Genomic DNA, 11,840 nt, shown 5'->3' with positions numbered 1-11,840 from the left:
TATATATATATATATATATATATATATATATATATATATATATATATATATATATATATATATATATATATATATATATATATATATATATATATATATTTATTTATTTATTTATTTATTTATTTATAAAAGTTATTAAAAAAAATAGATTCTTTACAGATATTATTTATTATTATTATTATTATTTTAAATGCAGTTTCTTCTGATGAAGAATTTCAGGTATGGCAGTGAAATACTAATAATTTGGTGTGATTTCACAACTTTAAAGGTGACATTTCACTGCAGCCCAGTTTTGGTATGATTTACACAAGACCAGAGCAGATGACATTGATGGATCATAAATATATGGGACAGCAAAAACCTAAAGGGGCAAATGCATTGTACATTATCACTACAGGGAGGGAGGGAGAGTTTGAAAGTGGATCAAACTTTTCAACTCAAATTTAATGCCTATCACCTAAGACCTAAGACAGCTGAACAATAATAAATTTCTGTAGGGACCGACCTACCAATCACAAGCCAATGTGTTGCTCATAAAGGGGGACAACCTCAGATTGCTCACACCATTGTTGGTATGCACTTAGTAATTATTGGTCAAACCTTGTCAAATTCAGTGCAAATTGCATGTATCATGGCATTCATGGCCTCATGGGTGAGTCTATGTTGTGGGCTAGTGTATGGTGGTTTACTGGGCCGGATGTTGAAGTGTGTAAAATGCCTATCAGCCTCAATTTTTAAATTGTCCAATATTTATTTTTTTACTTAGTTATTTAAGAAAAAAATTGTAATTAATCTTAGAACTCATCAGTTTTTTCTCAAATTACTCATCACCCCTAATAATTAGGACCTAATTAATCGAGCATGACAAAACGGTTTTGCTTCCCCAACGGCATAAATGATGTCTCAAGCCCTGAATCTGCATAGATAACTTGAAACTTGTATCATTCACCACCAATACAGCAATATCGCCTGAGAAATTGATTCTTCACCTAACAGATTGTTCTACTCGCATTTCAAATTATAGCAGTAGCCCAAGAAGTAGCCACTAGCCATGTAGTTTCAAGATTTTTTTTTTATATTTATTTTTCTGTTTGTTTGGACTTTGCATGTAGCGCCGGTATATACGTATGTGTTTATGTTCAACATAGTCCCAATTTCATTATTAAAAATATGTAATTTTTTACGTTTTTTTTCAATGTTCCATACTTGATAGTAAACTTTTAACATATTATCAATCTTTTTAAAAAATTTGTTGACATACCAAAAGATATGTCCAACATATTATAGGAAAACAAAGTTTTATGTTATTAAGAAAACGATTCCAGTTCAGTTTCACTTATGCATAGTAGCTTTGCTTGTTATGTCCTATGATGCACACAACTTTTTTTGGTCATTAATATATCTATTTTATTTATGATTACACCAAAAAAAAAAAAACAAAATTGAGCCCTAACGCTAGAAAGTCATTGTTGTAGGCACAAACCTCCTTGATGCACATTTATTACATTCTACAAAACAAAATTGATCTCGCATATCTATGGACTCTTGAGATTGAGATGTAACCCTTTCAAAGACTCTGTGGTCTTTTTCTCCAAAATATTTCAAACTTCTCTAAAAAGGTTATTATTTAAAAGGTGGGTAAAAGATTCATTTGAAAGCAACCTGAGACAACAGTACAAGTCTCTTAGATATCACACTATCCAATGTTTCTCCAACAAACAGTTCCATGCCAACAATCATTATTATTATCAAAACAGATTTTCCACAACAAAAATTCCCTCGCCTCCAAGACCCTCACACCCGGCTCCTCAAAGCTGATGCAATATGATCTGAGCTCCATGCTGTGGCTGCAAAGTCATGACAGTATAAGGAGCATGAATGTAGCTAGGTGAAAGTTCAAACCAAAAATGCTTTAGAATCATGGCAATAGCCACTTTGGCTTCTATATTGGCAAAATTTTGGCCAATGCAGGTCCTTGGCCCCCATCCAAATGGCATGAACGCAGAAGGGTGATCTTTGCAGGCCTTCGAAACCCCTTCTGCGAACCGGTCTGGCTTGAACTCTTCTGCATCGTCTCCCCATAGCTCGGGGTCGCGGTTGATCAGCATTATAGGCAGTGTCACATCCACACCAGATGGAATTGAGAGATCCCCTATCTGTGTTTCCTTGTAAGCATGCTTGTATAGTGCAATCACTGATGGATATAGCCTTAGCACTTCATTAAGTATCATGGTTACCTGCAAAAATCATGAGTCAATTAATCGAATATCTTATGTGAGGATGGCAATTTCAATCTGCTACCTTGCATGGATTAGGATGGATAGTGGTGGTGGGTCAGGATGAATCTTAAAGAATTCGAGTTTTATATACAAAATTCTCCTAAAATCTTACCCAACCCGCTATATATAGAATTCAGTTCAAATGTGGCCGCGCTTTAACGAGCAGTCGGTGCAACCGCTTAAAAAATACACCAATAGTGTTAGGAAAATGTACAAATACACCACAAAACGCACAACACACTCAAAAAACCATCATACCTCTTCACACCTAATTGTGCATTTCCGAATATTGTGTGGTGCATTTTTGGTCCTGCGAACCTAATGGTGCTTTTTTTTTTTTGGTGTATTTGTGCAATTTTTTTTATTGTACGTTTCTTAATATTATAGGTGCATATTTGCATAACTATTGGTGCGGCCGCACTGATCGCATGTTAAAGCACAACTGCACCTAAACTAAGGTTTATATATATATATATAATTCTACCTGTTGCAAGTCGGGGGTGCTTGGGAAAGTATAAGGTGAGTCGGATGATAGATGTAGCCATCTGGACCTACACCCATACCATTACCATCCCTAATCTTATGTATGCTAACTCTTGCGGTAGATGTGTTCTCTCTTAACTAAAATGTTAAACTGATAGTATTGAGGGGAGCAAGACTTACGATTTTGAGGTGGGAAATGGCTTCAGGGTCAGGGGTTTTATCCCCACAGACATGCAGAACTTCTTCCCTGGCTTTTTGTTGCCAGTCTTGGTGCATTGCCAGGACAATGATTGTCCAGGTTAACCAGGTTGCGGTTGTCTCGTGGCCGGCTAAGTAGAACTGTTTGCATTCCTCTATGATCTCCTCCATGCTCATCTCGTAATTCTTGCTGTTGCTTTCATGGTGTTGCGGGGTGGTTTGAGCATTCGACTGCAGAAGCAGACCGAGGAGGTCATCCTCCTTTGCTTCTCCAGCCCTAATCATGGTTTCCTTTGTCTCCACCAATGTTCTAAGCATTGATGTGATCTCTTTGTCTAGGTTGTTTCTTCTCCTGTTCTTCTTCGTTGGAAGAAATCTGTTATTCAGAATGCATTTATCAAAAATCTTTTTACAATCAGCTAATGTTGTCAACTAGTCAAATTCACTAATTCAATCAGCTAACAGTTATTTACCAAATACCCCGTTAGTTACCTGAAGCCGGGGATGTACAAGGTTCTCATGGCTTCCATAACTAGTTGTTGCAGTTCTTTCTGAAGTACTAGGATTCTGTTCCCCTCTTCATAGCTGTTACCAAATGCTGTCCTGGATATGATGTCCCCTGTAAGGTCCTGAAACTCTGGCCAAACATCTATCTCCCCAGCTCCTTGGGGTGTCATTGATGTCTTCCATTTCTCTATCAATACTGCACAACTTTCCGAAAAAGCCGGTATCATTCCCTATACAAAATAAAACCAATCATTAATTCCAGCATTACGTTACATCCTGCAAGACGAGACTAATCCAATTGAGGATTGATCGAGTAATAAATATTGAATTGAATACGGTATGTTGAGGGGTAACCTTGAGTTTTTCCATGTGGAATGCAGGGTTCATTATCCTCCTGTGGTGCACCCATGTTTCACCCTGCTGAATTGTGAGCCCTCTTGCTAGGCTTAAGATCACAGGGTTCAGTGGTGGCAAGTGGAAGTGGCCTGCCTTGTTCAAAAGTATTTCTTTTATCATTTCTGGATCCATGATGGTCAGCCTGGGGGAAGTCCCAAACCAACAAACAGATATCTTGCCTGCAAACACCACAAATGTTAATTTAAACATTTTGTTAACACAAAATGCATCATTTAATTTGATATCAGAACAATTACTAAATTTTCAGTTAGGGTGTGTTTGAAAACTGGGATAATGATTTTTGGGTTTCCAGTGTTTTGCTAGAGGGGAAAATGAAAGTCAATGGAAAATAGATGGGGTTTTTAAGAAAATGACTTCCCATTTTTGTTAGGAAAATCATTTTCCTTTTGCAGCTGGAGAACGACTCATATTCTAGAAGTCACTTTTCTACTTTCCAAATGAACCCTTAATGCAGAACACATTATTATATTCAGTTTGATATAAGAACATTTACTAAACTTTCAGTTAATGCAGAACACATCTTTCAGTTTGGTATCCAAATATTTACCGTATTTCTGCACTAGATCATGGGTGAAAGGATCGACCCGGCGGGGCACAAGATCATGGGTGAGGCTCAGTGGTTTGGACCAGGCATCTGCCATGTGCTTGCCAACATCCTTAAGGTCACCAAGCAACAGTTTGTAGGTTGTGCCTTTGATGTTTTGTTGTCTTAAACGCCTCTGCAGCCATTTGGGTTTCAACAAAATGGAATATGAAATTCTTGCCAGATAATAGCTGAGTAGAAGCAGGGAAGAGAGCCCCAAGGAAAAGGTAACAAAGTTTGCCATTTACTATACTCAGTGCTCTGGTATTAAATCTGTGGGTGTTGTTGTCTGGTTCAGGTAGTGTATATATATATATGTGTGTGATTTTCCAGAAGAATTTTGACCTGCAAATTTATTCAAAAGAAGATGATTATTATAGTGTGATTAAAAAAATAAGGCTATTTTTATTGATTTTTTTGGTCTTGTACCACAAGGCTTGTATGCGTGTCTGGCTAGGAAACTTTGTAGAATAATCTGGTTGGTTTTTTTATTTTCGAGTCTCAAAATTAGATTGATTTAATTTACTTCTTTATAGACTTAGAGACAAGTTTATTGGTTCAGAATATAATCCAAGAAGTCAGTAAATTATGTTATAAATTATTATTATTATTGTTTTCAATTTTCTTTTTTAATAATGGACTACTCTTCCATATGGATAAGTGCCGTGGGGAAGAGAATTGGCTGCTTTTCGTGTAGACCAAGAATGGAAATGAATATTGTAATATTTCTTGTTGAATTTATAACCAATAATAATTTTTTACAATTTTTATTACACAAGATAAATAAGATTTGAATTCAAATATAGATTAAGAGAGTATATATAATTTGACATCATATTACTATGGAGTTTAGGACCGATTTGTTCCTTTAATTATAATGAAATTATCTGATTTAATCATTGACTATCACCCTTATCAAATTATTAAATTCATGTATTTTAAGTCAATATTTCAGCTATCAACATTATAGGGTAAAATTTTGGTAGGAAAAAAAAGTGCAAGAAATCATGCTAAAGACACTTTGGAAATTTTGCAGTCTTGTATTGATAGTATATCATACAATTTCTTGCAATGGTGGATCAGGAATAAGGAAACAACATTATTCTGTAACAAATACACATTCGAAAAGTCCATTACAGAAGCAGCAAAGTTTTCCCCAATGAAACCTCAGAGATTAGCAGATTGTTCCCCCGGAACGGCGAAATCCACCGCCAATACGTCATCGAGAAACTCCTCAACCTTATCCTTCGCCTCATTCAACGCCTCCAATTCACTCACTCCTCGGAAAATCGCAATCGAAGCGATAGAATACCCCTTCGCCCTCGCCGAGAAGTTTTCCCCAACGCAAAGCTGTTCAATCGAAGGGAATTTCTCTTTAATCCCCTTGTTCACCCTCAGGATTTCGTTTTTCTCGTTTTCCCCAACGCTTTCCTTCAATTTCAGAAACGTAGCCCTAATTGCGGAACCGGCCGGCACCTTAATCGGGCCGGAGAAGCAATCGGGGATCCAATCCACGGCCATGATGTCCTCGCAGATCGGAAGGACGTATCCCTTGACGACGGCCACGTGGTCGGCGTGTGCGGAGTAGTCGGCGAGGTCGGATTTGGACCGGTACCGAGAGTGGAGCATGTGAGTGAAGGAGAGAGAGGAGGATCTGGCGCGGAGGAGTGCGCCGGCGGCGATGTGGGCCACCTGGGGGAGAGAAGCGAGGCCGTTGAGCTTTCCGATCATGTCGTTGACCTTCGCGGCTTCGACGTCAGGCTTGACTTTGAAGAGCACCACGTGCTCGACGATTTGACTGGTTGACATTCCGATCGGCGCGGTGGAGTAGCAGCGGTGGAAGGCGGCGGCGGTTGCTTGAGAGAGAGATAATGCGCGTGGGGATAACAATTGCGAGCGATATTGAGCTGCTGCTTTCGCAATGAGCATTTTTCCTTGTCGGAGCGATAGTGAAAGTTCGTTAAGATATATTCATTGGGTCTACCGTTAAGCCCAAGGCCATTTGGCCCAGTACATCGAATATGGGCTAATGACAAAACATAGCTTTCACATTGGAAGGTTTTTTTTTTTTTTTTTTTTTTTTTTTTTTTTTTTTTTNTTTTTTTTTTTTTTGTTGAGAACTTCACATTGGAAGGTTTAAACATCTAAAAATGAAGTTGGAAATTGAGGTACAACTTTTGAGAAACAAATGAAAGTAATTTTTGCTAGGAATGCACAATAATCTTTTTCCTCTCTTTCTCCTATTTGAAACCAAAAAAGAAAAAAAGAAAAATCTAATAAAAAATTAACCATGCTCTAATAAAAAACTATAATTTGACTCGTATAGACAACTTAGTTGGTCACAGTTGTGAAATTTGGAAAAAAAAAATATCATGGATCAAGTCTCACCAGCGGTAGTATGTGAGCAACCTTTCAAAGTGAGGGGCTCCTTGTGAGCAGTAAGTAAAGGTTTAACATCTGTGTTCAGCTGAAAAATTATCATGATTTACATCCTTTTAAATGTTCTGTCGAAACAGAATCGGGGGGCCTTGGGATTGAGGATTCAACCTTTTGAGAACAAAGTAAACTACAATTTGTCACATTATTAAATGTAAAAGTCAAATATTGAGTGATAGATATTAAGTTCAATGAGAATACACCGACTTAGCCAACAACTAAGTTTTGGGATTGAGGATGAAACCTTTTGAAAAGAAAGTAAACAATAATTTGTCATGTTATTAAATGTAAAAGTCAAATATTAAGCGATGAAATATTAAGTACAATGACAAAGCACGAATTAGCCAATAACTAAGCCTTGGTATTAAGGATTAAACCTTTTGAGAAGAAAGTAAACTATAATTTATCACGTTATTAAATATAAAAGTCAAATATTGAGTGATGAAATATTAAGTACAATAACAATAAACTGACTTAGCCAATAACTAAATCAATTATTCCCCACTAGAGTGGCCTAGAGATAGAAGATTGATTTATAGGCACGTTTATTTGATAAAGATTGAACAACATATAATGATGTATAACATATATTCTTCTAATGTTGTGAAAGCTTAGTTGTGGGCTATTTATAAATAGTTGAAGATTGTTTGGATAGATGGTTTTATCCAAATAAAGGTGTAGACGGATTCATAATAGATGGTCCATTGGCTTACGAATCAACAAGTGTTGAGGAATTCAGTTGTTTGGATGTTTGTAATAACTAATAAGGAAATGGCTAGAGAATGGGATGTGAATTTAACTATGTTTAATGAGAATAAAATGGCATAATTGTGGAATAATTTGTAGATTAATGACATAATTGTTGCTTTCTATAAGAAAAGTCTCAAATTTGAGTTTCACCACAATAGGGTAGAAGTTCTTTACCTGATACAAGGAAATGACTTTCACCAAATATATTGTTTCTTTGTTGCACCATAAATAGATAATTATATAACAAACTTAGTTGGGGAAACACATTGTTGAATATATATAATATATAAAGTATAAATGTGTTTGTTAATTACTAGCTTAAAACTCTTTTTAGCAAAAATGTAATACGTTTTTATGAGTCAACAAATATTATATTTTTTTCTAAAAAGTATTAATAAAAATGTAATATTTATTGACACATAAAATTTTATATATTCATTGATTTTGCGCATTGGGTGAACCAGCTGATAAAGAATCATAGTAAACCAACTTAAGTTGTCTGCTAGTTCAAAGCAAAAAAGTCAATAGACAATTCTCACGCAGAATCAACTTTGAATTTTGTGCTTACTAAGGCACCAAGCTAACAGTCCAACTAATTTGGCGGAAGTTGTTCCCAAAATTTATATATTCAGTCAAATGACAGTTGTTATACCGTGGACCCTGGTCACAAAATGTCGTCGTGTCATTAAGTAAAAGAAACAGTTGCGGCGGAACTCCGTAAAAGATACTACAGTTCATCCCAAAAGATATTGTCTCACATTTGTTTTTATCTTATCAAATGAAACAGTATCGAAATGTAACTGTAGTTGTGTTGAAAGGAAACAGTAGTGTATATAAAATAAAATTGAATAACAGTTTCACTTTTTTTGGTGTATATTGTCCAATGAAACTGTAGTTATATCGAAATGATATTGTAGTTGCGTTGAAAAGAAACTGCAGTATATTATAAAAGAAACTATAGTTGTGTTGAAAGGAAACTAAATAACCATTTCACATATTTGAGTGTATAATGTCGAATGAAACTACATTTATATCGAAAAGAAACTACAGTTGTGTTGAAAAGAAACTACAGCTGTGTTGAAATGTAACTGCAGTGTATATAAACTGAGAGTGAATGGTGCGGAACGGATGCTGTTTTAGTCATGTTTTCATTAATCAAAACGACGTCGTTTTGATACATGGTCCACAGTAAAATTTGCGGTAAAATACCCATCTTGGTCTCAAAACACCAATGGAAAGTAGTTTTTATAATTTCTCACTTCAACTATATACTACCCCATGATTGACCATGTAAGTAGTGAGCAGTGAGCAGTGAATGGATGATATAAGATTTTGGGTAAACTCAACTGTTTGGATCCACAAGATCCAATGGAGTGTGCCCACTCAATAATAAGAGAATAATATAATTAAAAAGAGATAAAATGGGGGAAACAAATGTACATTAAAAATCTCAAACTCATCAAAAGACAATTGAGAAAATAAGGGAAGAAAGTCTAAAATTTAAGTATATTTAGAGAGAGACAGACCCAAGAAACAGACTGTCAAATCTACATATTCTCCCTCCCCATTATCTCTCTGCAGATTCCATTCAATCCCAGATCAGTTTTGCCCTTTCAATCTCTGTCTCCCTCACCCTCAACTCTCAATGATGCCCCAAGATTTTCCAGGTACTCTATAAACACAAACAATATGGATTTCTGTAGCACTATATATATATATATATATGCACACATATATATACATATATGTATGAATGTTTCATGTCTGTATATATATCAGTGTAAAGCTCATCCAAAAACAAGAAAAAAGAACCAATTTTGAGGTTTTGTTTTGAGCTCCCAAGCTGTGGTATGAATTTCCCATATGCCAAAACTTGAATTCTTGATTTATATCAGCTTAAAGTTTGAATCTTTCATTTTTTTTTTACTGTATTAACTATTCTGTCTGCTTAGTTCTGATTCTTTGACTGTTAATCTTGTTTTTGGGTGATGTTTTTTAAGGATTTTTGTTCCAAAGAAAGTTGAAATTTTTTAGGTTTATGATCCTGTGTTTCATAATGCAAAATGCTTTGTTTGACCTAAAGTATGACTGCAAAAATGAGTGGACATTTCTGGGCCTAAAGATTGTTCTTTTGAAGCTCTGTATATCAGACCACTGCATACCTTTTATGGAAAATAGGATCAGCCTTTTACATTTCATCATGCCTTAATAGTAATAATAATTCCCCATAATAATAAGACTTGAAAATAATAATAATAAGATTGATTTATGTGTATATTTGGTGTGGGCATGGTACTAATGTAGTTATGTAGTGCAGATGTTGTCTATTATGTGCCAATTATTTATTTTTTTTCGACAAGTCGAGAATTGTTAAGTATGAGGTATAATAGTGACCATAACGAGTTTTTTTTAGGTATAATAGTGACCAGAACGAGTTTTTTTGCGGGTCGATGATTCTTTGACTTTCCCTAGGTTGTTGCAGGGGATGATTTGAAGTGAGTGAAGATGGAGGGGGAACCACAGAGAGGGGTAGATGGGAGAGTTATGCAGACATTTCAGAAGAGTTTTGTGCAGGTGCAGGACATATTGGAGCAGAATAGGGTGCTGATAAGTGAGATAAATCAGAACCATGAGTCCAAAATCCCAGATAATTTGGGCAGGAATGTTGGGCTGATCAGAGAGCTGAACAACAATATCAGGAGAGTGGTTGATCTTTATGCTGACCTTTCAACTTCTTTCACAAAGTCCATGGGTAATTCCTCCTCTGATGCTGACTCTAGTGGTGCCAAGGCTGCCCACAAGAGGAACCGGGGCTGAAAGCTCGCTCGTGAGTGTAGGTTTGACTCGAGTCTTGTATGTTGGCTCGGATTTCTGTCGGTGATAGTCGATGTGGGATGTATCATAATTAAGAAACAATAAAGTTGAAAAGAAATGGCTCATTCTTTTTCTTCTATAGCTGTTTTAAGGTCGTCAAAGAAAAAAATCTCTTGTTTTAGATAATTATAATACGACGTTAAGGTATAATTTAGTTGGTTTTTGTTTTACAAACATGGGTTCTAGACTTCTAGTTGTGGATATCATTATTGCTCCTCTTCAACTACCTTCTACTTAAATTTTGTTAAAAAAAAATCTTTTTCTAATTCTCTCTCTCTCTCTCACAGTCAGTTCAGGTAAAAACATGGTTCTAAGTAAAAAGTGAAGACTGATGTGATTCAAGTATTTTGGTGGATCAAGGGTTGATGGTTGTCAAAATATAAAGGAAAAAATGTATGATGATTTTATAAATATTACAAACTTAAAAAGTTTACAATAATTATAAAATTGACTTTTTTTTTTTACTAAAACCCTCAACTATACATAAGAATTGTTCGCTCTATTTACAAGCACATAATAAGAAATTAATATGTGTACTAGTGATCAAATGAGTCCATTGTTATATGAGTCCCTGTGGACAGATCTTAGCCATTGAATACTTGATATCAATGACTTATATTTCACTAATTGTGCAACGTGAACTGTGCAAGTGAAGTGAACAGTTGCGAAGTTGCACAGATGTGTGTGTATATATATATTATGTTTATTATAAAGGGGTGATGGTGTTATCTTTTTAGCTTTTTTCAGTTTGTCAAAAGGGATAATAATGTCATAATAGGTCTTCAAAGATTTTTTTCTACCATTCTTTCTTCTATATACTTCTTCTGGTACTCTTTTGTTCCTTAGCCTAAAGCCATTATTCCTTTAGACATTACCTGATAGAAGAAAACTTACCAATTACCATTCTCTGCATCCTTCTCTCAGCTGAATCAATTTGAATATCTTTATAATACACTTAATTTTAGTTTCATTATATTTTTCACTACTGTTCATGTTTTTAAAGAACAAAACAAAGCGACAAACATGCTTGCAAGCTTCTCAGTTCGTCAAAGGAAGGGTATTCTTGAAAAATCCCTTAAACTATATAATTTTTTAAAATTCCTAAAAAAATTCTTTAAACTATATAATTTTTTAAAATTCCTTAAAAATTATGAGGGGGGAAAATATATACTTTTTTATTCTGTGTAACTCAAACTATATAATTTTTTTAAAAGAAAAGAAAAAAGAAAAAAAAAAGAGGTTTTGTAGATAATATTTTGTGTTCCAATGAAACACCACCACAAGAATAGAATCTGAGATAAGGAATGATGGGT

The 11,840-nt window shown here is 35.2% G+C and overlaps 3 protein-coding genes across 3 annotated transcripts; 1 reads left to right on the top strand and 2 right to left on the bottom strand.

Annotated features, from left to right (window-relative positions):
* Positions 1–1,469: 1,469 nt before the first annotated feature.
* LOC116012357 (cytochrome P450 72A15-like) lies at positions 1,470–4,739 on the bottom strand. The gene is made up of 5 exons (XM_031251879.1): positions 4,432–4,739; positions 3,822–4,042; positions 3,453–3,697; positions 2,943–3,336; positions 1,470–2,237 (listed from the first exon to the last, which is right to left on the bottom strand). The coding sequence occupies exons 1-5, from the start codon at positions 4,709–4,711 to the stop codon at positions 1,809–1,811; spliced, it is 1,569 nt and encodes a 522-aa protein (XP_031107739.1). The 5' UTR covers positions 4,712–4,739; the 3' UTR covers positions 1,470–1,808.
* A 741-nt stretch (positions 4,740–5,480) lies between these two features.
* On the bottom strand, positions 5,481–6,413 carry LOC116012126 (stress-response A/B barrel domain-containing protein UP3-like). Its single transcript, XM_031251596.1, has one exon. It carries the CDS (start codon positions 6,394–6,396, stop codon positions 5,635–5,637), a length of 762 nt encoding a protein of 253 aa, XP_031107456.1. The 5' UTR covers positions 6,397–6,413; the 3' UTR covers positions 5,481–5,634.
* Positions 6,414–10,158: 3,745 nt separating this feature from the next.
* LOC116012983 (protein ELF4-LIKE 3-like) lies at positions 10,159–10,470 on the top strand. Its single transcript, XM_031252649.1, has one exon. It carries the CDS (start codon positions 10,159–10,161, stop codon positions 10,468–10,470), a length of 312 nt encoding a protein of 103 aa, XP_031108509.1.
* Positions 10,471–11,840: the final 1,370 nt, after the last annotated feature.

This window comes from Ipomoea triloba, chromosome 3 (assembly GCF_003576645.1).
Source record: "Ipomoea triloba cultivar NCNSP0323 chromosome 3, ASM357664v1".
In the NCBI taxonomy this organism is placed as follows: Eukaryota; Viridiplantae; Streptophyta; class Magnoliopsida; order Solanales; family Convolvulaceae; genus Ipomoea; species Ipomoea triloba.
Note: the sequence above shows the minus strand (reverse complement) of the source record. Positions and strands in the feature narration are given on the sequence as shown.